This window comes from Empidonax traillii, unplaced genomic scaffold (genome assembly GCF_003031625.1).
Source record: "Empidonax traillii isolate 1590-97213 ecotype Southwest subspecies unplaced genomic scaffold, ASM303162v1 scaffold282:size975252, whole genome shotgun sequence".
NCBI classification, from domain to species: domain Eukaryota; kingdom Metazoa; phylum Chordata; class Aves; order Passeriformes; family Tyrannidae; genus Empidonax; species Empidonax traillii.
This window is the reverse complement of record NW_020955475.1, coordinates 296,355-323,031: the sequence shown is the minus strand read 5'-3', so window position 1 is coordinate 323,031 and position 26,677 is coordinate 296,355. Positions and strand designations below refer to the sequence as shown.

At 38.9% G+C, this 26,677-nt stretch overlaps 1 protein-coding gene across 4 annotated transcripts in view; it reads right to left on the bottom strand.

Annotated features, from left to right (window-relative positions):
• The window catches only part of TBL1X (transducin beta like 1 X-linked), a 200,185-nt gene that overhangs the window by 34,011 nt on the left and 139,497 nt on the right, over positions 1-26,677 (bottom strand). For all 4 annotated transcript variants that reach the window (XM_027890241.1, XM_027890243.1, XM_027890242.1 and 1 more), the window contains 2 exons: positions 17,776-17,883; positions 1,807-1,952 (listed from right to left, as the gene is read on the bottom strand). In XM_027890241.1, the coding sequence (XP_027746042.1) occupies positions 1,807-1,952; positions 17,776-17,833 (204 nt within the window). In that variant the 5' untranslated portion in view covers positions 17,834-17,883. The remainder of the gene's footprint in view (positions 1-1,806; positions 1,953-17,775; positions 17,884-26,677) is intronic.

Sequence of the window (26,677 nt, the reverse complement as noted above, 5' to 3'; positions counted from 1 at the left end):
TCAGACAAGAAAAATATAATCTCTCTTTATCCTCAACATTTTTTAATGTAAATGTCTCTGCAGATATTTATTTGAATATTGACTCAAATCCTTGCTAGGCAATAAACAAAAGGTTTGCCAATGGATTTTGCCACCTTACATTTTCAACTGTAAAACTGCTCACTGGATTATGACTGCCCTGAACACACTAGAAACAATAATTTTATACACACTAGTTTACAGATTATACACAGTAGTTTACCAATTACTTGCCGCTCTTAGGTAATACAGGTAGAAAAGTAACACAGAGGGAAGCATACACATAGCCCTTACTGGCATTCAGTTGTAGCAAAAATGGCCTTTGCTTTGCTGTAACATATTTAGGAGTATGTATTTGAACAGAACCATACAGTGGCTTGGGTTGGAAGGGAACTTCAAGAACATCTAGTTCCAAGCCCTGCCAATGGGCAAGGACACCTTCCACTAAGACCAGGTTGCTCAGGGCCTTATTCAACCTGAATCAAACCATGATGAGGGCAACATAAACCTTAATGGTGACAACAGGTATATTTTAAAATTATTCTTTCAATTTAGGGCAATTCTGAAGCTGGACCCATGAAAAGCAGGCCCCTACAGGTGTCATACATCCTGAACTGATGCAGGTGCTGTTCACAGCTGTTTCTCACTGTGTGGTTCCAATTTCAGGTATGGGGCAAAATGTTAAGCAGCAGTGAATTGGGACAGCTTCCTAACACCAGTTTGTTATTACAACTGCATCAAAGTGCAGCCTGGCGTGAATGTCAAATGCCATTACCCAATTACAAAATAACACATACACAGATCTTATATGTGATTATCGAGTCATAACAAGAAAACCAGACAGAATGTCTGGATAAAAAGAAAAGAGTTTTCAAACTATGCATTTCAAACAACACCACCTTTTCTTTATTTTATATCCCTTTGTTCTGACCCAGGCTGTTCACATGCTACATTCAGGTATAGAGGAAAAAGCAACAGCTTTTTTGTATTAATATTTATTACAGATGTCTGTCAATCACAAATATCTATGGTAAATATCTTGTAAAGCACTGCTTGCTTATCTGTCACGCTTCACTCCCTCTCAAAGCATCATGTCTTTAAGGTTGGCAGGGCAAAACCACTGGCTTTTCCCACATCCCTTCTTTGTTTCCCCTGGCAGTTCAAGGAGAACAGAGACACTTTGTGGTTCCTCATACAATCCCCACAGACAACCTGCACCCTGACACAATCAGAATTTGCATACACCGGTTTTGCCATGTACAGGATGCCTGGTCTTACACGATCAGAGTCAAAGTCACTGAAACCACTCTCCAGTGACCTCCATGGATTTTTGATCAAGCTTCTCATGGCTTGCAAGCAGTGCTGCCTGCTAGGAGGTGTCAGAGAGTGAAGTTTTAACTAAGTTTTACACTGCAAGTTTTCCCTACAAAATTCTGATGTGACCTTGAAAACACAAGAATGTAAAAACACAGGTGGCTTTTCCTGTTTGCTGCACCCCACATCTGTTGACTGGGGTAGCAGAAACACCATTAATATTCATTTAAACGGCACAAAGAAGGCCTCAAGGCCACAGCTAAAAACTGAAATATGTCTCTACCTCAGAGTTTTTCAGCTCTCTGCTGGTGATGGGGTGAGGTACGAGGAATACAATGAAAGCAGATCAAGAGAAACTGGGGACCAGTGGTTCGTGTCTCTGGGCTGTTGGGATGTGTTGCTCGGCACATTCCAGAGTGCTGGCCAGCGGTGGCAGTGGCGGGGGCACAGGGGGAGGGGGTTGGTGGTACTTACTTCGTTGATGCTGATCTCAGCCTCCACATACTGGAGCCCCTTCTGGAGGATGGAGATGAGTGCGGCAGGTGGCACTAGTGTTCCGTTGATGTTGGACTGGCTGATGTGGCTCTCGATACCGAAGGTAAAGGCCGAGTGGGAGAAACCTGAGAGCAGGAAAAGGAAGCCATGACATGAAATCTAAATGCACCAGTCAGATACACCTTCATGGTCTAAAAATAATTCTGTCCTGAGATCGGAGAGACGCTGCCGTGTAAGCAGAAGGACGTGGGCTGGCTGCACGGAGCCTGGGAGGTCAACCAGAGACATCCTGACCGCCCATCCCCCACCACCTGGGGAGGTGTAAAGAAATGGAAATGCAGGCAGAGAAAAATAACGGCACCAACTGAAACAAACAAAAAAAACCCCAAACCAAAACACATAAAAAAAGCGCAATTGCCACAAGGCAGGTCCAGCTAAAAAAAAAAGGGCCTCAAATCTCCATTTCCCTTGCTGAATTTCAATGCTGGGTGTTTGCTGAAGCTGCACACTTAAATCCCTACCAGAGTGCAAGTTGTATAAAATCCAGGCATAGATGCAGCTGACACAGGGGAGCCATTCCCTTATACCAGGGATTTCAAATCCTCTCTCATTTATTGCTGAGTACAATATGATGGGCAGAGCATTACCATTAAAATGTGAAACTACAGGAAGACCTATTTTCTGTATGTGAACAGTAACAGAAAAAGTAATTAATTGGGATCTGCCAGGCAGCACATGACAAGCCAGTGTGGCAGCCTGTATTTTAGCCAGAATTCACTTTTGTCATTGTCTGAGTAAATAAGCAGCAATGATGTTGATGGCACCAAAAATCAAAGAATTCTGGTGGACAGATTTTGAAGAGTGTTGCCTTAAATGCTGGCTGAAGCTGCTCAGAACTATTGCTGGGTATGAAGGCGAGCGCTGCAGAGCAACTGCACGTAGGGGCAGCTGCAGGAGGGGGGAGGGGGAACAGGATGTAGATATAACTGTAGGAACCCATTTATCATCACACTGTCTCCAGAGCATTAATCTAACATTAAAAGCCTTGGGGAAACCACCCATGCACTGTCTCAAACAGGAAGAGCCCTCACGGTCTCCACCAACTAGACAAGAAAAAACCCCCAACAAAACAAAGAAAAAAAAAAAAAAAAAAAAAAAAAAAAAAAAAAAAAAAAAAAAAAAAAAAAAAAAAAAAAAAAAAAAAAAAAGGGCAGCTTTCAAATGAAAATACTTCCGTTAAATATAGCTATGCCTCTTCCCCTTGTCAACAGTAGTTTCATTTATAGTTTTGTCCGTTAAGGGATTTCCCCCCTATCACTGCAATGTCCATTTGTGTGCAGGCTGGGGATGCGATTTTGGGCTCGTGCCACAGTAATGCTTTTTTTCTCTCTTTTCAACATCATTTTTGCAGCTAGCTCAATTATGAACATAGACAGCTAACAAAAACAAGCTGAGAAACAGAATGCCTCCCACCACAGGCACTGAAACTGAGGTATGTATTTCTCTGTGATTCTCTCCTTCCCCCACTACACATTTTATTTTGCTGCTGCTTTTCTCTTTTTCCTGGTAACAACCTCCACCCTCTCCCTTCCCAAGCCTTACTTCCCTTCCTGGCACTCTCTCAGTTTTGGGGAATGCTTTGGATGCTTTGGACATTTTTTAGGAAGTTGTAGGTCTGCCTATGAACAGAATCATGTAGGATTACAAGGCATGAAAATAAAGCACAGGAAAAAAAACACCTGAAAAACTGCAGTATCATTTATCTAATCCCTGTTCCAACCCTTATTCTGTATTGCTCTTTATGTCCTGGTCTAGTTTATGAGCTGCCAGACCCCCTGTTGCACCCAAAACAGACCATAAGATCTGCAGGGCAGTTTTTTCCCTTGCTGTTAGTTTTGTAGGATATCTGGGCACATTACTGGGCACCACACTGAGGAAGAAATCACGCATCAAGCATACACAGCCTGTGCCTAAGAGATCCAGGGCCTGATCACTGAAATCTCTACCTGTATCTATAAATACATGGCATGCAACCAAACAGAATTAGAGAATCAGATCCCTCTTAATTTATATTTATGTGTTTTTTCAATTAATCAACAACAGTAAAAAAAACTTTCTTAAAAAAGAATGGACTTAAACAAACATGTGACAGATAAATCAGCAAGTCTATGCAAGAATGGGAAAATGAAGCTGTTGTCCAAGAGCACTGAAAGTGGCTGCTAAAAACCCCAGCAGCTAGTTTGTAAGTCACCAGCTCAGCAAATTGTAACAGGGTCTCTGATTAAAACGACAGGTGGATGGCACAAAAATGGCAATCAACAAACACAGATAGAAAATGAAAAAAAATTGGAAAATCATTACTGTGGATCTACGGTAGGCATAATTTTAACTATGACTTTTTACCTCTCATTATTACATTTGGTATCTTACAGACTTTTTAGTTGTCTGCTGCCACATATTAAGCCCCTTCTTTGCCAGGAGACAAATGACTGTGGAACACAGCTAACCTCTTTGTCCAGTACTGAGTTGCCACATGCCCAAAGAGATGCAAATCCGAAATACATCTCGCCTCACTGCATGTGGGAGAAGAAACTTCTCAGTGCAAAACCCAGTTGTGTTATTGCAACAAGTCTTGTTATCTTACTGTTTCTCTTGATGCTAAGAAACTATTACCAAAGCACCTGCTAGATGAAGAAACACAAAACTTCTGGCTACCCTGTCACTGAAGAGCAATCTCACCCACACACCTCCAGCACTTGTGACAAACTTTCCTAAGGCTTATCTGAGAAGATCCAAATACTGAAACATCAGTGAAGCAAAACTGTTTAAATGGATGCTGCTGGACATGGTGCTTCTCACTACTCTTGAAAAAATCCTCCCATATAATTGTACTTAAAAGAAAAACAAACACATCAGAAACATGCTAACCAGTCTTCCAACTGACAGCTAACTCCCTCTTGTATTACTGGAGCATATAGAAGGCTCATATGAAAGTAGACTGCTTTAAAAAGTCACACACAGAGTTAACAACATCCTCAATGAAGCTGTACCTACATCAGTTTTCTGGTAACACTGAAGAATCACCTGAGCTTTACTTTTATAGTTACCAGATGTCATCAACGTACAATGAAATACATAGCAAAGTTGCAGCTCTATAGTTCAGTCTTACAAAAGAGGTGATTTCCATTAAACAAAGGCAATTTTTCAAAAATGTTAGCTTACTAACTTGGCCCTCTTTCTAATTTCATGAAACCACACTAGAGATGCAAATCCGAAACACAAGCACCACCCCCACTTCCAGTCTGTCAAGGCAGTTGAGGAGCATGAAGAGAGACAGAAGGTGCCCTGCAAGTCAGGATCTGAAGAAAGGATGTGGTAGGGATGATGTGAAATTACAGTAGACACAAACTGAAAATGCTGTAGCACCAGTGAAATGAATGAAAGTTGCAAATCTGTGTCCATATGCATTCTTTCTCATAAATTCTGCCATTTTGATGACTCTAATAATCATTCTATAAAACAATAATTTCTATTCGAAGAGAACCAGTAAATGAAATCTTAATATAATAAACCCTTTGAGGACACATGCAGTGAGACTGAGCTTTTAAGGTTAAAGACATAAACACAAAGCGCTGAAGAGGAGAAAGCATGGCCACACACTGAACAGGTTTCACAGCAGTGACCCAGACAATCACTTGTGTTGTGGCACAACCAGTGCCTGGAACTGCATCTTTCAGAAGACTTGAGAGAATGCTTCCAGATTTTTTCTGCTTTAAAAAAGATGAGAAAACAGAAACCACCAAACTATGCACAATCTGTAAGTACGTTATTATACATGAAAAATATATCCAAATGAACAGTGTAGATCTTGGGACAATCTTGGTATGAATGGAAGTGATCTATTAACTGTGGAATAGTTGGGCTTGAATAATTTTACAGAGCATAAAAGCAGAGAGGAAACAATGAATACAGAAAAAATTACTTAAATGACCCACCCCCTCCCCTCCCCCCCAACGCCCAAAAATTGTTATGCAAGTCAAAAACAGACTTGAAAACTGAGCAGAATTCCTCATTGAGAGATTCCCACACTTTTTTGTACTGACAGTGGTAACAGGTTCTGGTTCTGTGCTGCATCTTTTCCCACACTGAGGTGTCTGTATATACTCTCAGTGGTACATACACAGCCATTTGGGAATTCTTGCCTTAGGCAGTGCCAAAAAATGCATATGTAAGACTGTGTTTTGCAAAATTTCACTGATAGGTTTTGCTATAACTGCAAAAATGGAGATGATAGAGACTTTTTTTTCCTTTGCCTGCTCCTTTTTCAGTTAAAAATGGCCTTCCTTTAAAACTAGATTCATCACTGATCATAAAATGACTTAAGTTTTATTTAATGAACATAGTGATGTTCTTTGTGTGCTTGTTTGACTTGCAGGCTACATAGTTTTAATTGTTTGCAACATGCCTGGCTCACAACAGAAATGCCTCTCAAATGTAGGTGTAGGAAAGACAACTGGGCAGTCTCGCAGCCTGGGGAATGACCTTTTTTCTCCAGAGATGTGCCTCAGCTCTTCTGGGAGCAAAGCATTCCTTCTTCTAGGCTGGCAACTGGGATGGTGCTGAGTATTCCCCAGGCCAGCTCCTCTAGCAATTGCAGCTCAGTTAACTGACATGCACCAAGTGCTCCTTTCAGTTTCTGAGCCTTTTAGCACCACAAAAAGCATGTCTTTTTTAAACTGCAATCTTGAATTGTTACACCTACAACACCTACCGCTGTGGCTGTACCAGTGAGGGGAATGACAAAGAGGGGTCTGTGGAAGCAATGATTTCCGAACTCTTGAAGTCTTTGCTGGTTATTCAGGAGTGATGCCCTGATGAGCAATAGTTAAGTGATCTGTATAACACCGTGCAAGTTTTCTGTTTGTGAACTGGCCTTAGTTTTCTCTGGTAAATCCAAATAGTAGGCTGCTTAAATAAATTTTTTTTTAAAAACCAGTTGTTTTTAAGTTCTCTGCAAATTACTCAGTTTAATCATTCACACTGTAAGATCCTTCACTGAAACATTTGTTAGAGAGTAAAGAATTATGAACATCAAATTGCCTTTTACACACACTTCAAGCATCTTTATGACAAACAGCCTTTATCCCCATACTGAGTACAAATCTTTGTATAACTAATGCACGGGTGTGGCCCTCTGTCCTGGAAATTAGTGAGATTTCATATGGAGGTCTGTGCTATTCTTTCAGTAAATTTTCCTATTTCTTTAACTCAAGCAGTCCAGACCAAGGTTTGCAAATACAGACACCTTAGGTTCAATTTCTGGACATTACTAAATTAGTGATGTTATTACCTCAATAGAAAGGAAGGAGGAAAAAAAAAGAGAAGGCATAAACTATATGACAATCCCTTCTTTTCTCTAATAATGTAACCATCTCCAGGTGGAAATAACCAGCACTTTTTACTTAATTGATTTCCCTGACATTGTGTTTTCTTTTTTGTTTTTTTTTTTTTGGAATTCCCAATACAATCTCCTCTAACCCTCAACTCTGAAGTAATATACTGTTCTCTTTCAAAGTATAGGATACAGGCAGGTAGAGGATACAAAAATGAATAAGGCTTTAGAAACTATTAAAACTTCTGGCTCAGCAGAATCAACCTGCAGCTGCTATAATGGGATCCACTGGCAATCTCAAGTTTTCTAGATGCACAAGTGCCTGCTTTCTTAAGGTAAGTCTTGTACCTGGCACTACTGCTTAGGCTTTTATCAAAGTACAATTCATGCAAGAATGGAGGGCATGTAAGAGCTGACTACAGCTGTATAGGCTGCAGGGGAAAAAAAAAAAAAGATGGTTGTGAGGGGCAAAGGAAAGTCATCTTTTATGACTACAAATGGGTATATGGGCAAAAATTGTGGGAGATTTAGACAACATCAAGTAGAAACAATCCACTGCATTATAAGTCAAAAGAAAATCACACGCAGGAGGAACAGACATCCCCACACAATCCCATCAGCTCCTTTACCATGTTACCAAACTCAAGTAACTCCACAGCTGCCTGCACAACTGCTTGCCAAAGAAATCAGATGCAACCAATGGAAAAACATTCAGCTCGAGTCTGACATCTGGGTCTTGGGAGTGCCATCCAAGTAGGAAGGCAAGAATGGCAGTGGTGCAATGTGGTGTTCTGAAATAAGTTAGAGCCCCACCAGGGCAGGTGAAAAAAAAATCCATAAAAAACCACAGTGAAATATGACCACTAACACAGTAATTTCCTCCAAATACTAATGTACAATCAAAATAGTTAATGTTAAATTAAGACTTCTGTAGGTCTAGATTTACCAGTGTAGAGAAGAGCAAGGGACACGTATCACTAAGGGCAGATTTGAATGCAATTTGTGGATGCAAAACCAGAAGCAAACAGTTTAACTTAGAGCAACTATATTTTCTTAATTTGAGGCCTAATGTTAATCTACTTCCTGGGGTAAATGATGTAATTTCTTGCCATGGCCCAAGAGAATTACAATGATGTTCTTCACCGTACTTGACTGCAGCTATGATCTTAGCCTACTATCCCCCCTTCCATATGATACTGTGTGAGAACTGAGAATGTAATATGGATCCCTATCCTGCTTCTCCTTAGATTCCTGTCTAAATTTAATTATGTGTCCATAAAAATATAGTCATAAACCCCCAGTGTATGTCCATGCAAAGGCTACACAAAAAGGATACCAGCTTCTGTGAAATATGTTTGGTTGCAGTTAATAAGTGACTGGTGCCTCGAGCCACTGATAAGACTACTAAGAGTTAAAAAACAAAGGTGGACAAAATCCTATGCCACATCTTGTTTATTATTCACAGCAGACTGAGATTCTTCTCTTAGCTGAGCTTTTTCTCTCTCAGTAACACATCCTAGAGTGCCTCTCTGTTTTTGGCAGTGCCTGCTTATTTTGAAGTCTTACCTTTGCGATTACATAAAGGGCTTAACAAGGACATACATTAGCAATTTAAAATAGAGAACTGCAGTTGAAATATATTTTTAGAAAAATCAGCTGAACAATAGGGCTTGTACATTTGTTTCAAGATTAGGATTGCTGAATGATTAAAATTATTTCTAGAACCCTGGGAAATGTGTCCTGTATTACAAGGGCTTTCACAGTTCCTGGGAAATAAAAAGAAAGGATTCTTAGCTGTAGGTAAAATTACAGTATGCTTAGTTAACCAAAGTTTTGTAGAAGCCATTATTCACTAATATTAAATGTTACGCCCTTTTTTCTTGGATATTTGACCTGTTCCCCTTCTGCCAAGAATTCAGAGTAAATGTCTGCTACCCAAAATTATTTCATTATGTGCCAAAGAATGTTTTTGGTAGGTATTTTTTTTCTTTTTTTTCATGCAGGAAAATATGTTGGAAAAGATTAATACAGCTTGGAAATGATCTTTTGATGAGCAGTACTTGGCACACACTGTTTAAACCTTTCTGAGGGCTGCAATCAACAAAAAGAGAAATAGAATGCAGATAGAAAACAGAACATGACCAATGGAAAGAGGAACTTATAAAAATCTCTTGAAAACAAGGTCTGAAATAACCCCCGTTTTCATTCACTTTGTGTAAATTGGAATGACAATTGCAAATAAATATCAACACAGATCTAGCAATTTAATGCAACTATGGGCAAGTTTTGAAGCTGCTTACAAAGGCCACAGCAAGGAAAAAATTAATCTTTTCCTCTGAACTAATGGGATGCTGTTATCTTTTAGCCATGTCTATGCAACCAAACATCCAAAGAAAGAGACTTTTAAGGATCACGTTTATAAGAGACTTTCACAGTCATACATACTGCCCTTCAGCTATGTTCTTCTCTCTGTTCTAATATACACCTGGAAGTGGTGGATCATAATGAAAGGCAGTAAAATGACAAACGTATAGCACTGCACTGGTTTTTTTCTTGACCTTTAGATATCTGTCTTCCACCAGACATGATATTTTCTTAGTAGCCCTAACATCCTGCATTTATGCAAGCTTTAAAAAACAGAACACAAAGTGATCAGAAACAAAACTTGTGCTATGAATTAGGTTTGCAAAGGTGTAATTGTTTGTTTGTATAACTTAAGAATCAGCACATTTGCTCAGTGTCCGAGATCCAACAAACGGCAACTTTCAGGCCAATGTAAAATCAAAACAACCAAGTTTAGAAAACTGTGATGAAATCTAGAAGGAAATATGAGGTAAGCAGGAAATACTCAGTGGATTTCTTTCCTTCCCATGAACTTAAAAATTCTGCACCAAGTTTTGTTTTCTTACACAGCATTTATCTTGCTCTCATGCAAGATAAATGGGTAGAATAAACAGAAGTTTTCAAAAGGACCTCTTGAACTCCACCACAAAACATTTGAAACTATTGTTTATACATTTATATATATAAAGAGATATCTGGTCACAAATCTCTGTGCATATAAAACCACATAAAAATGGCTCTCATACAGCTTATTACATTATTTTGAAAATATTACCAGAAGAAACCACGACAAAAATACCTTCTTTAGCTGTAAAAATATTTTCTCATCTTCATTGTGAAATTTGGATTTTGTGAAACCAACCGATACTGCTAGTACATATTCAGTGCTCTATGAAAAAAGTGTGCAATTGGTTTTGACTTGCACAGGTGCTGTTGGCTTAGAAACCAAGTTGTTTATCTTTAAAGGGAAGCTGGAAAAAGTATTTACTTTTAACCTATCAGCTTCATTCTTCCCAAGATCTATAGCTTTGATAAGTTTATAAAAAATGGTTTCGGAACTGCAGCCCAATAAAGCTTGTTGTCTTCTAATGCTGACCCTGATTTTCTTAAAATGTACTTACCATTTACAAATTGAATAAATGTTTACTAGCAGACACAGAAACTGTGCATAATGATACAGTTCTGATTTTAGAAATGGATTTGTCTTTTTAGCAAACTATGAAGTGTAATTTCAAATTCAGAGTCCATCTCACTGTTTCTGGAATCATACAGTCACTATCTCCCCAGTTTAGAAGAAATACATGAAGAGGAGAGATTAAAAAAAAAGGAGATGCAGTTTAGTAAAATCCTTAATACACCCTTTTAATAGTACACTATTTTACTCCATAGATATTATGCTGGAGGCATTATATATATATATTATGTTGTATTATATGCAATATGTATAGTTACAGATGGTTTCGCATTATATAAGAACATTAATTCTGAGGTGACTTTTATGAAACACTTAGATTTAAACCACACCATTTTTTTGGTCAAACTTTTCAGGTTTTCTTATCCAAGGGTTGCTTTAACACATATTGCACTCCCTGAACAACACTGTGGCTTTATTTATCTTCAATAACTCATGAAAAGATACAGAAGTTGGTTCTACAGCCTACTTACAATATATCAGAGACTTGGAACACGAGCCAGCAATGCACCCCTGCAGCAAAGAAAGCCAAGAGCATCCTAAGCTGTTCTACAAAACGCGTTGCCAGAAGGTCAGTGGAGGGGATTCCTGCCCTCTACTCAGTGCTGGTGAGACCTGTCTGGAGCACGGCATCCAGTTCTGGGCGCCCCAGTACAAGAGAGACAGGGATACACTGCACAGAGTCCAGAGGAAGATCTGCCATATAAGAAGAGGCTGAGAAGAGTTGGGACTGCTCAGTCTGGAGAAGAGAACCTTATCCATGTGCATAAATGCCTGAGGGAGGTGCAAACAGGATGGAGCCAGACTCTTTCCAATGGTTCCCAGCGACAGGACAAGAGGCAATGGGCACAAATGAAACACATGTGAAATTCCAAAATACACCACTTTTTTATTGTGAGGGTGATAAAGGATTGGAACCGTGTGTCCTGGGAGGTTGTGGACTCTCGATCCTCGGGAGATATTCAAAACTCAGCCGGACACAGACCTGAGCAACCTGCAGCAGCTGACCATGCTGTGAGCAGGGGAGATGGATTAGATGATCTCCAAAGGTCCCTGCCAACCTGAACTGTTCTCTGATTCTGTCATATCCTGAGACAGCATCCAGACTGAACTCTCCTATCACCCTAATGAGCCAAACTGGAAGAAAACATTAAAAAAGGCAAAAGGAAAATTATTATCCACTGGCTCTGCCATCATTGCACACTACTGTCACAGTGGACAAAAATGCCTTTATTGACCAAGTGATTCATTCTTATAATGAATTATTCTTCAAGGTATAGGTTTTAATAATTTAAGAAAAAAACAAGCACTGTACATTCCCCTTCTACCTAGCAGCAGCCTTCCTACACAAAGGAAGCAGTTAGCTTTGAAGCATATTTAGCTGACCTATATATGCCAATCTCTTATGCTATGCTTAATTTGAATTATTTTCAACATGCACTTCTCTCATCTGTGACTCAGGAACTCTGTGCCATACACAGTTGTTCAAAAAAGTACTCTGACCATACCTCACGCAGGAAAAGTATGGACTTCAGAGAAAAATTACACAGGCTTATATAAGTAGAGACTGTTGCATAAGGCACAAATTCAAAAGAATACTGATATTCAGTCATTCACTATTGCCTGAGAACTTACCTACAAAAACCATGATATTTACATTTTGTATTAAATTTCTTCATTAAAAAGGAGCATGATTCTATAAAAAAGGTATTTTCCTTCAAACTTTGTTGCTTCCTTCTCAAAAAAATAAGGAATGTCACTGGAAAAAATGTACTATTTATACAATTCCGACTACTAATATCTAGTTGGACAACACCACAGTGGCGAAATCTCAAAAGCTTCAGAATATCCACATTTTGTATTCTCTCATAATTTCCAAAGGCAGAGTGACAGTAAAATGTATTGGATATGGTTAACAGGAAAGACCCATGTTTGCACATGCCTAACTACAAAGGATTTTTTGCTGTGATTCACAGAAGCCCTTTGTGCTCTTTATACCCTTGAATCTGTGCTTATAATCTGAGAATCTTATCTTCTAGGAAAACAAGGAAAATCTGTCAATTGTGAACCAAGCCCACGAGTGTGCTGCTAGCATCCTGAATTCATAGAAGGAAAAAACCTATGCTTTCAGCTGCCTTCATTTTTACAGCTGGGAAGAAAACAAGTGAAAATTCTATAGTATAATGGTAAGTTGTCCCAAGTCAGCGTCTGAAAGCATCATTGACATCTTTTAACAAAAGCACCTAGCTAGAGTTTTTATTGTCTTAGACGTGATGAAGATTATACACTCAGAAAGTGTGTGTCATAAAACACAGAGAAATTCACACCAAAAAGTAAAAGCAGAAGTGAAAATGGAAACTACTACACAATCTTAACTCTAACCAGTCATTGCCAGACATCCATTACAACAAATGCCTTACTAGAGAACAGTGTGAGCCACAGACAACTGGGGAGCTGATTTTCAGACAAGAATTCTAGACTGCAACATGCATTTAAGTGCTAGAAAAGGAACACAGTTAACTGATCAATGCATCAAAAATTCCAAATTTTTAAAAGCTTTAATAACTGCATTGACATGTTGGGCTGTGTAGGGAAGGTGATTTATTGTAGCACTTGGACTGATGATGGGATCTGTCACTTGCAACTGATGACAGCACATTTTAGATTAAAAATTACGTGAGAGATTTGATTTCCCTTTTTTTTTTGGCCACTCCTCCTCCCTCAAACTCTTAGAAATTTCCCTGGGATCCTTATTACTCTTCATTGCATTGTACTGCTCTGACCTTCATTCCGAAAGACAAATAAATGTATGTTTTTCTTTTGGGAAAAGCAGAGCAGGAAAACTGTACATTATGAATTCTGTATGTTTTTTTAGAAACAGAAGAAAACCAATAAAAGTTCTGTGTCAGCAATGAAGATGGCTGCTAGCAAAAGTATGCTTCTCAGGAGTTTGAAGAGGTACAAAGTTGAATCAATGTAATTTGGATGCCAGAACTGTGGCCACTTCAGTATAGCTTGTTTCACTTTTGTCAATGGACCAGCGTTGTTGCTATAACTATGTCCACCACAACAGTATTTTGTGTGCTCCTATCTCAACACTGGTTTTACACTCTTAGTGTAGACATACCTAAGCCTGATTTTAGTAACAGGGACCAACATTTCACTTAAAGGCAGACTTTGTATCAAGACACCTAAAAATAAATAGAACCTGACTTTAAAGTTTGACTCCTGAGATAAAACAATGCTTGGAAGTACTCAGCACTTTTAAGAATGGCCACTTAAAACTGTGCACCAAATAAGTTCATATGCAAAAAGAAGAAAACTAAACACTGCAAGACTTGACTTTGGGTAGGAAGCAATAATCTTAAACTGAAGATAAACTCTCGTTTTCTTTATACCTCAAGAAGGGGTCATTCAGTGGAAGTGACAACACCTAGTCCCCTTAGTGGTGGAATTCCTATGCCATTAAGACATGGAGCCTAAATGAGAATTATGCCGGACTGCTTTATTTTTCTGGGGGCAAACAAACACTGAGACAGTCACCTATGTGAAGAGGCAGCTATTTACTTATTTTAATACAGCTAAACATTTAGAGCCTTAACTTGTCCAAGTCCTGTCTTGTATAGGAAGCATCTGACTGCACTGCCCCTTGACCAGGCATCTTCTCCAGCAGCAGGCAACTCTAAGCAGTCTCCCTGGCTGTATTTTTTCTGTTAAACCACTGATCAGTCAGTATAACTCACCAAATGCCACAACTTACAATTTCATTCCATCTGCAAACTTACTCGGGAATAATTTCGTATTTCCTTCCAGGTAACCGATAAAACTATTGAGCATTACGCCAAGAACAGATTCCTATGAGTTCCCACAAAAAGCAACTCTTGAGATGAATACTCCCCAGCTCTAATCACTTTTCAAGATGTCTCTGTTAGCCCATTTTTAATCCATTTGGTAACTCTGGATTACACTGATTTTACTCACTGTTATTTCATATTGTTTTTAACTGCAGTGTCAACAAGACTAAGTAAATGTCATAAAGTAGAAGTCTAAGTGTATTAATGTCAACACAGCTCTCTCTGTCACCTTCATTTCTGATCTTGGAAAAAGCAGTATCAAGTTTGTTTAACAAGATCTATTATCCATAAAAACTTGCTGGCTGGCATTTGGCATGAGGTCATCCCTTCATCTTTGTTGGAGATATTTAGTCTCAGCCTTCCAGTGATTTTGCTTGACCTATAGTTACCTGGATCATCTTGTTTAACCTTTAAAAATTCTGGCACAACATTTGCTTTTTCCAGTTCACTGAAACTCCCCTTAGTATGCCAAGGTTTGTTAAAAAGCAACAATAATGGTTTAGACAGTTTCAGTCTATTAATACTCTCCCATGCGAGTTTTCTGGTCTGAAAGAAAATTAAGGAGGAAATATAATTACCGAATTTCACATCTAACTTCAATTTTAGAAGAGGTAAACTTCTACTAGAATCATCTGCCAGCATTTTCATAATGAAGCGTAAAGCACTCACCAGAATATTTTTTTTTTTGTGTTGCAAATAATCTCAAGTATTTCTGTGCATTGCAGATGCAAAATACATGAAATATTATAGAGATATTATGCTTTTTTATATAGTTATTCCACCATATGTATTTCCTTTCATAATTTCTCTCTTCCTCCCACCATTTGCCTACACCTTATGGGAAAGCCTGGAAGTTTTACATGATAAGATTAAACGACACATACCTGGGGGGAAAAAAGTGAACTTTAGTATGGTCTTGTAAACGACCAGTATGGCTGTGTCCAATACAATTTTTAGAAGCTTTAGGTTCAGCTGATGTTAACAAATAATCAATGTAATAACTTTGTTTTCGGCAAACTCCCTTAAACTGTAGGGGTTTGAACTCAGACTGTATTTAAACACTAGGCCTTTAAATCTGGCATGCATTAGTTCTGAAGCTTTGGATAAAATATCTTTCATTTGCTGTTGTATCTTGTGGCACTTAGAGAAGCAGTAGAAAGGCAAAAATTATATATAACAATTTCTGTCTTATTACCCTACTTTATCTGAAAATACAGACATAAAAATTCCTTTGGAAAAAACAATGACAATAGGAAAAAGGATTCAAAATAAATGTGAGAAGATTTTTAAACAGATTAGCGGATTCATCATTGGTTACACCTCTTGTATGCTGAATGAAATTCCTAACAAACTGTCAGGTTTATCTACTGAATCCATACCCAGCGTCTAGATTCCAATATGCTCAGTTTGAAGCATATTTGAATATTTCTTCAAATATTTCACCTCACCTTCTACTCTTATATGTGTCAAATACAACAGAACAGTGGAAATAAAATGCCTTTAATATATGTGGATTAAAAAAGAGAAACTTTTGGCCCTCTAGATTCAAAGGTAAGAGCAGCACAACTTGCCATTAACATGAAAATCTGTATGCAAACATCTCTGTAAAATGGCAAAAGTGACTACTTGCTTGTGGGAGATGGGTTACCTAGAATACCACCACTCTTGATTGACTTTGTAAAGCCTCCTGAATCACTACACAACACTAATCCACCTACCGATGAATCAAGAGGAATAAAAAAGGCTAATTTTCTTTTTTCACATCAGGAAAAGCTACTGTATTAATACATTGTTATGTATGATCTCCTACAACTCAAATGAATGAACATAAAATAATTTCAGGATTCTTTACGCTTTGATTATGTCCATCTGTTCACTGCTCTAACGTCTAAAAACTCCTTCCACTGTGGTACAAATATCTTATTTTTAAAGGTAAACTTTGTCTGGATGACTTTTTTAGTTTTGTTAGTTCTCCTTTTCATCTGTTTGCACACCAGATCTAGACTATTTTTTTTATAAGCTCTGTTATTAGGGAGTGGAATGGAATACAATAGAAAATAGCTAACACAGGCCACAGCTGGACTCTCAAAGAATTGTTTTAAAAGACCAAATACTAAAAAGGTATGATAAATCTTCTTAATTTCAGTGGAGATTTAGGTTTCTGGGATTGAAACCAAGTCTTGCAAGTAGAAGAAATATCTCAAAATGACATATCTAATGAATGCTAGTTATAATGACCAACAGAAGTAGGCTAACCCTTTTTTACATGCTGGGATTTTGGTCCCCTGTGCAAGACATCTCTCAGGTCTGGAGGGTTTATTCTAAAACTGGCTTCAAATCTTCTGACAGGACGGCATGTATTTTTCACAGAAATTTTTGTTCATTTCAGCATGTGAAACATGAAATATTTTTAGTTAATTCTACTTTTACCAACACAAAACATAGGGTCAGTACCAAGTAAACTGTGATGCTGCCTATAAATTATTTGTCAGTGTTTCTCAGCTCCCCTATCATCTCTACTCTAACAGAATATTTTCCATTAGCTAAGAGACCTTCTACTTCTTGCAGTCAAAGAGTGGAAACAAGATTGTGGAAACAAAATAAACCCAAAATCTGAGTTTCAATTTAATTGTTTTTAAGATTTCCTTCTAAAAGGAAAAGCCCTGTGATATTTTCCAATATGAAAACAGATAGAAGTGGAAATGATATTAAGACAGAGCCATGCCAACCCTTGTGCAGTTCACTTTACATACATAATTATCCTAACAAACTTCTAAAATATCAGAAATTTGCAAACAGATTTCCATTAACAGCCAACATAAAACCAATTTAGACAATTTCAAGTAGCTAAGAAAAAAGATACAACATACATGTGCTTTGTGCCTGTGCTGCCAAAAATTACTTTGGCTGATATAACTCTACCAAAACATAATGTTATTTACTTCCTTGTTTTGCCTAACTGCAATGTTTACTTTTGTACCTGTGCATGTTTGCACTTTTTTTATGTTCAAGACAACAATTTCAAAGAAATGTGGGTTTGTGTGAGAAATATTTAGTTTATTACTTTGAAACACTCAAGGCAACATTCCTAGAGCAACACCATGCAAAAAGCCAATTCTCCCATTTCATTTATGACCAGAAGTTGTGAGGAAAGACAAGTAATTTACCCGATTCCTGGAGATAGCGATACACCAAGAAATTCACTTCGTCACTGGTTATGCTCATCTTAGCCCAACCTCAATATGATGAGGTCTACGAGAAGTGTGATCCACGCTCTGTTCAAAGGGAGAGAAAAGAACAGGTTTTGTTTTATCCTCATTTGGTATGAAATGTGTTATCAAAACAGAGGTGGGAATTGCTAAGGTATTTAAAGATCTCATACAGTTATTAGAGCTGTGATGTCCCAGTGTGAGACACCCATTAAATATTGTGAATCGAGTACTCAAGCTGTACTGCGCCTTTTATTATAATTAAAGAGCAGTATTACGAGAGATGCAGAGGGAGAATTTTAAATCTTGGGAGACTTTGCAAATGTCAACTCTTTTCCTTCAGTGGCTTTACCAAAGGTTCTTTGGACGCTCCTTTTTACCATGTGAGCATTTTTTTCCTCAGAACTGCTGACAATTACAGTCACACATAACACACCAAACCATAACCTTTGTGTAGCCCCAAATTTGAAATCCAGCTTTCTGTCTGGTCATTTATCTGCTGAAGACAGATACTCTCCTTACAAAGCCATGTTATGCAGTGAACAGGGCAAGGGGAGAGTGAGGAGAGAAAGAGAGAGAACACCAGAGAGAGAACACCATATACCTTGAGCCAACAAGGAATACAAATATCCTTGCATTATATAAAGTTATAATATTATAATGTCTCAGTTAACGGTGAGCAAGAATTAAACTTCCATTTTTCACTAAAGTAATCGCAACCTTTGGGACGATGGTTTTACATTACTATTTTGGGCCTATACTCCGGTAATAAAAACACTGGGCTTGGATGATGAATTTGTTTTGAACACATTCCATTAAATCTTGACGATTTAATGGGAATCTGACATACGAAGTTTGGTTTCAAAAAAACATGAATACTCCTCAGACATAAACTTTGCAACACTGTCAGCCACACCATACCTATAACTGATCACGTACAGATTTGGACACAGAGGCACACGCGATGCTCTCATCATGTCTTACAAATGAAAGACCGTGGGCGTGTGCTGTTTCTTTCAATTTCCCGTATGTCTCTTCTTGGCAAGCGGAAAGGTCGTCTTTGTTCATCGAAAACCTCTTCAGTAATTCCTGCTGCCCAAAGTAGCACCTGCTACTGCAGGCGATGCTGATCGAGGACGTTTCCCCCACTGATGGTTTAAACCAGCAGGTCACTCATGACTGTAACAGATGTCTCTGCATATTTATGTAAATGGAGGTCTTTGGAACCCTGGTAAGCCTTTTATTATCCTGGGCTGTATTTCATCAATAGCTTGGATGGCGGTTTTCCATAAGAAACCATAGCTTGCTAATTTGGGAGGCACCATCCTCCAGCACTCCAGTCTTTATCACTACAGTTTGCATTTCACAGAGAACAAGAAGAAACAAAATACTGAAAACCATGCAGTCTCGGTAAGGAAAATTTCATCTCCTTTGGAAAGCATGAGCACTTTCTGCTAAGATTCTGGCTGAGGACAGCATCAGCTGTATCCAACATCCAGTCCTGTCACATCCACCACGTACTGCCCTGGGAAGCCACTTGGTCTCTTTTCTCTTCAATCCCTCATCTGTAAAATGGGCTCAAATTTCTCTGCCACACTATTTGGAGACTGGAAGCACTGACAGTGGTAAGGGCTTTAGTTACCAAGGTTGGCAACTGCAGCCAGTGAAAGCACCACTTCCAGTATAACTTAATGCATACTTCTGCCTCATAAACAGACTTGGAGCTGAATAATTAATAAACCCCTCTGCCCCTTTTTGCATAATCATCGTTGTACGATGAAGAACAAGACAGACATTTGCAACAACAGTTAAGGCCTTTTTCATATTTGAGTGCTTAAAATACATCTGTATCGTTGCTATGGCCATGATAATATTAAATTAAGAAAATCTGATAGCTCTGGGTTGAAAAAAACCCACTTTTAAAAGCATTTTAAAAATAGCTGTTTCAGAATTTGGTGGTAGGAAAGTTGGTAAAGATGAAACCTCTTACAAAAATTCAGTTTCAGCAATGACGTACTCTGTGGTAAGATGAACTTTATTTAAAAAAAAAAAAACAACAAGAAACTACAAATGGCATTTCTGGATTCATCCAGCCAATTGAAGACATTAACACATACAGAGGGTTGCTTCAGCAAAAGGGAAGCAAAGGAAATGAAGAGTGCTGTCTTTAGTTTGTTTTTCTAAAGATGACTTTTCTTGAATGAACTAAAAGGAGAGAAAATCAGCATGATTGCAAAATAAATAATCTGACAGCCCCAGAAAAAAAGGTGCCATGGCAGCCAGCTACCTTTGCATCAGAATCCCAAGCACACCGAGTAGTAGCTGGATTTACAATGCATTTTCCCTGAAGTCAGTCAACAGGAATTACTTTGACATATGTGTCAGATCATATCTTTATACACATTGTTACCATGCTACAAATAACTAGATGATCCCCACTCACATATTTAAGGTTTCTTCCCTCCCACAGACGCCAGTGTAGCGATCAGATACACAACTGTAAAGCTTTTACCCATCCAGAGCAATACACAGCTCTTGGCTTTTACCCACAGAAATCTATTCATTAGAAACTTGGCTGAGCTATGAAAGACCATACTCAATTTCATTAACGTTCTTTCTGATTTCCTCCTTCTCTGCAGATAAACAGCCCAAATAGAAGTGGCTAAAAAGACATGTTAGGGAGGAGAAGAACACACTTATATTTTGTGTATCTCCAAGGCTGGTTCGTAAGGTACAAACAACTAGACTCCCCCACAACACAGTATTTTTTAAATGTAGAAATGCAAACTTCTGTAGAAAACTGCAGAAACCTTCAGTTATCGATGTGACAGATTTAATTCTGCTAACTGATGATCTCCTTTTTTTACTGAAGACTGGTATTACCTAGATTAATAGTTTTTTTTTAGAAGAAATAAAGTACAGTTTATAAAGAATACCGATGTGCCTTTGGAGACATTTCACGTTTAAACCAGCAATAACATCTTCATTCTTCATGATGCCAAGAGGATTAACAAAAGGCATTCAAACATGCTTGAACTTTTTTTACTTGAAATACTTTTCCCTGCACCCAATTACACATAATGGGAAGTTCTATTTACTTAAACCTCGCCTTAAAAAGTTGGGTGGTGATCCCACAGACATTTAAGACTGTCCAAACATGTGACCTGAGTCAATTAAGACTTCCCAAAGTATACTGTGTCTAAAACATACAAACCCCATCAGCGGATAGGTTTCCAAGAGCATGCAAAATTAAATTTAACACTTATTTTAAATAAAGACTCAACTCTCTCAGTTCTACCGGGATGGGTTTGCAGAAATGTTTGGTATATAGTGGTAAAAATCTAGGATATTAGCTCGAATATGCCACCACTGTGCTTCTTGGGCTGCTTGGCTTTTGCTAAACTGAGTGGTTCATCCGGCATTGAGCTGGCTCCAGCGAAGCTGCAGCTTCCCTGTACTCTGGGCAATCAGGGCAGTTTGTCTCCTGGAGTACACCACTGGACCTCATTTGGGTCTGTACACTGACAAATCACTGTTCTCAAATAAACCTTCCTGGAGCACTGGGAATCCTTCTAATGGGTCATGCAAGCGGCTCTGGAGAAGGCAGCCTCATGTATAGCTATAGGTCAGCACAGTGCTGGCCAGGTGAATTAAGAATAGTTTCTTTACATCCCATCCCCTTACTCAAGGATTCCTCTCCCTTCTTCAGGCATATTTTAGCACTGTTGCCATAAATAAGGGAGATCTGGCTGAAGAATCAAGGGAAAATAACTTTTTTGATGTTCAAATAGGGTATAAAGACTAAACTCCTCTTCCCCTCTTCTAAATGAAAGTCACAGGGTCCTCCAGGGCCATGTCTTGCCCCTCCAGGCTAACTCTGGGGCAGGGAATGGCCAAGGTTATTTCAGGAAACGAGTTTACATTTGCTCTTGCTGCAGCATGCCATCCACAGGGAGTTACCAGTCAATCTTCCCCTCAGGAAGGCGGAAACAGGCCAGACATTTAGGGAAAACACCTAAACTAAAACCTAAACCTGAAACCTAAATAGGAAGTCAGGCACTTCCCATTTCTGCATCCAGCCCTGCCGACAGAAATGTATCAGATGGCTGGTCTGGCCATTGTCTTACACTGTGAAAAAGTCTGCAAGCTCTAGTCTGCTTTAACTGAGTGCTGAGCAGTTGCCAACTTCTTGGAGGGTTTTTGGGGGTCATTATTGTAAAATCTCCTGAAAAACAAACCTTTCAAAACCCCAACTAAAACATACAAATTTTCATTTTATCTCCACTATTTACCTATTTGTTTGACAAGGCTAGGCCAAAATGCCTTATCACAACCAAAGTTTTACTGACAACAACATAGTCATTAAAATGATAGGGAGGTGTGAAGGGAAATTGTGTATTTGCTTTGGGGGAAAAAAAGGCAAGGAGAGATTCCATAAAAATGAAAACATTCCAGAAAAGTTCAAACATGTAATGTAGTTGAATTGATGCCTTGCTGCATGGGAACTGGAGTTCACACAATTGTACTTTCATTTTCTCATCCAAGATGGATCCATGCACCAAGGTGTATCTCTCGGGACCCTGGTTTACAGTCTCCCTACTATGGAGAAGAGAATGTGAACAGAAGGACTAAAACAGACTCTAGGAAGGCACCATGACAGCATAGCCAAATTAACGTGTTACTGTTTTGCATATGCTCTGTAGTTTAATGAAAAACATTTCCCAAAGCCAGAAGCTGCTTCTCAAAAAATGAGTCATTTAGGCAATCTCAGTATTTTCTGTTGAAAAATACTTTCATCAGAAACTTTCAATGAGCTCTATGCTTCTGTATTTCTCGGATGTGCCTTACCACAGAGCCAGAACAGAGTCAGGAGCCAGCGGCTCTTCCCCAAAGGGTAATGAGCTCTGCCTGGCCCACACCAATGCATTCCTCAGTCTTGGCTTTTATCGCAGCTGCCTCTTGTGGAAACTCCAGTATGCTACTTTCCCAAAATGCCAAATGGAACTTCTCGGAGAGGGAAAGAGCACACTCTGCTCCCTCTCCCCTCACAGTCTCTCCTGCCATTTCATGAAACGAAAGGGCAAAACATTTTTTCTTTACAAGTATCCCTACAAGTGAATGAGACCATCGTACTCCTCATTTAAGGCATGAAGTGTGCAGGATGGTTCTTTCCAAACTCCACAAGTGTCAGTCACCAAATTAACAGTGAGCCCCCTTCAAAATGCAGGCTGTGCAGGCATGACTTCTTGACTCCTCCTTTAAAGCCCTGAACAAGACATCATGCCTCAAAAAAAACCCCAAAACACCACACCAAACCAGTTGCCCTTTCTAGAGACCTTGCACTTTTAATAGCACATCAAGATGTGCTCACAGTAAGAACTGCACCATACTGCCCTGGCCTTTCATAGTGGGAAGGCGAACAGTTAACTATCCTCACTCTGCAAGTGATCCTCACAGGTCACCAGAACTACTGAAATGAGGTGATTCCAGATCTATTGTCCTAGGCTCCCTAACAGATGCTCACAGATGTCTCTGCATCGCTTATGCTGTTAATATTTTGAAGTTTTCATCACAAGTGCATTTGCAAATTTGCTGTTTTGGGAAAACAAAAGCTGAGATTCTGCAGAACAGAGTAATCTCCTTTGGGAATGGTTACTGAGCTGTACAGTATGCACCGTCTCACTTAGATGTCTGTCACCCACATTTATAGCAGATCACTAAGGACAGGGACCTCAAAAAGAGAAGGCAATAGGTTTGTCAGAAATTCTGCACTGCCAACTGTTAAGCCTGGCTCTTATTTTAGTTTTAAACCTATCTATTTACACTGAACTTCCATTGATTTTTAAAAAACCACACTAGACCAAAACAAACCCAGGGAGCCATGGCTCATTCCCGTTCTCACTGCTGCCTTTACGACCACACTTGGATGAAAAGGTTTAAAAACTTCACCTGTAGTTGAGAGCTCCAGAAAAAAGGCACAGATGTAATACAGGTCTAGCTTGGATCTTGACACTTGGATCTCATACTATTAACCAGTGAGCTCTACCATATCAGTGTTCCAAACATGGTGTCAATCGGAGAAAAAGGAGGTAGAAGGAATGTGCCAAACACAGACATGCGGTACTGATAAATGAACCTGTAATTCTGTCTTCACGAGGTCACTCCTGATGAATCAAATATTGTGTGGGCAAACCTGACAAAAATGAGGTTTTCATTTAAAAAAAATCAAAGCATTGTTCAGGGAGAAGATTGGTTTACTATGCGATATCTATAAAGATGTGTCTTCGAACAGATGAATCTCTATTTTTTAAAATCATGACAGTGCCTTATATTTATTTTTTTAAAAATCTGCAATAGATTATCAAAATGGTTGTCCTTTCCTGGGAAAAAAAAGTTAACAAAATAACACATAATCCAGGAAAGTATCAAAACATAGACAAAGTTAAAATAATCAAAAGTAACACACAAATATTTATAATAATAATTTGGGCAGGTAAACACCTTGGTGAACATTGTTGCAGAAAGCTTTATTTCTGCATGACTATTACTTTTCATTAAATTATAAATTACATTCCAAACGGAAGAGGCATTTGGAACCAAATCCACATCTATTTACATAAAAAAGGGCAGCAAGAGATATTCCAGCAATTTCTAAGTGCTATTCAAACATTTTTCAATTAATCAACAATTCCCAGAGCAAAATAACTAATCATTAACAAAAGACAAGCCTTTAATCACCAAATTCCCAGCAAACTCTACTTCTTCTATCCAAAGATGCTGAACTGTGCATCAGATCTTTCATAGTTATAATCTCTTAGTTTGGTCAGGTTGTTTTTCAGTTCTCAGCTGATTTACTTAATTACAGAAGCCTCTAGCATTTCAGCTCTGAGTTCAAGTGGATCTTTTCCAACTGCCTTTGCTGCAGACTAAAATGGGTTTTCCAGTATTGTCTCTTTGCTAAGAGGAAAAAAAGCAAAAAACCCCCAACTGCTTCTCTTAATTAGTGCAATTGTGTTAAACCTCCTTTATAGCTTCGTTCTAAGAAAAGGAAACTTTTTTTTTTTTTAATAAACAAAAATATTGTTCACACTAGTATATTACATGGAAAGGTCCAGGAAGCAAAAAATAAGACTAATGGGAGACCAACAGTTGACAGTGGGCCCAGAAATTGCAAATGAAATGAAATGAAATGAATTGTTTTAAAATTATAAAGGACAGAATTACAGAGGCTTGAGAAATCAAAACACATGATTGGACTTAGTTCGAGAATCAAGATACCTCATCACTCTTGGAACAACTGAAGTCAATTGGGAATCCTGCCACTAAACAGAACCAAGGATTTTCTTCCTTACATGAGCACAAAATGGCAATTAGGACAAGCAGAGGGACAATGGTATGTGTCCACTCATTTCAAACCAATTAGGCCAAAATACATGATTGTCTGACTGTGCAGTAACAGACTGTCTGTGTGCATGCGCGTTTCCATGCACGTAATGCAACAAAAATGTGCTTTAAATCTTACAAGTTGTGCTACATGCTCAAAAAACTTAATCAACATTGCAACCTTAAAAAGATGGCCCAAATTCTCTAGCAATATTTGATTTTCTTTAATTTTGGCAAGAGGGCCACTGTATTAATACTCTCTCAAATTTAACTTTTCACTTAATATACCTGGATTTTCTCTAAAACCTCAACAAAACCAAATATTTATGTTTTTCATCTGTGCTTCACATTCATAGGTTTGAGGTGAAAAAGTGTGATGGTATGAGTTCCTACTAGAACTGTTTGTACCTGTTTCAGATGTAAAACAACACATATGAACTTTCAGAATGAACATTCCTCCCCCCCCAAATATCTAGAATAAAGTGTAGTTTCTTTTTCAGCTGTTTGACACCTAATAGTAAAGATACACTTAAATGTGAGGTATCTCAAGTCCCAGGCTGGCCTGTAAGAACAGGCACAGACAGGCACTAACTGTGATGAGACAGGCCATGGTCCAGTTGAGAAAACATTGTTTTTGAGGGGACACCATGCAGCTGGAACACAAAAGGAGCTTTCAGAAACCCCAGAGCCACAGGGGCAGTGGGGGTCAGCAGCCATGGCACCCATTTTAAATAAGGCAATGCCAGGGCAAGGAACATAAGAGCGATGGGCCTGGAAGGACAAGTGAGAGACAGTCTGGCCTTGCCCCAAAGACAGAATATCTGAATAAGATTTTTTTGGTTATTTCTGACTTTTATCCTGCAACTTTGCTGCTTCAAATGGTCAAATTATGATACCAGGGGCCAAAATCCTGTTTTTTCCCAGCACATCTGAGCGCTTAACTTGGCTGAAGAACTGCGTTGTGTCTTGCATGTGCGCCTTATTTTTGAAGAGCAAGGTAAGAATAAAACATCCTTGTGTGCTTTTCCACCCCACTCTTTACATAAACCGTTTCTTATACCACCTGAGGGTAAATTCTCACTTTAAAAACTAGACCACTACCACCTCACTGGCTGCAGCGTTGTCAGTGCCCACTATAGCAGAAGGCACCTCCACCACCCAGCACAGCATGCACAGGCACGTGACCTCAGCACCAGGGAGGCGACACACAGAAGGGTAAGTGTAAAGGGCTTGGAGACTTGGTCCCATATTTTGCTCCCTTGTCCCAGAGCTGTGGGGCACCTGCAATGCTCTCCAGGCAGCACGGACACAGCAGCAGCCCCAAGAAGCAGGGCCTGTTTGCCCACATACCTGTAGATTTGTGTTGTTACGTCTCTCCCACAAGACCCAGATATCTAGTAAAACCTGTTTCAATTCCACATGTGTACAAATTTTGTTCTGTTTCAGTATCTCTTAGAACACCCTGACACAAGCGAAG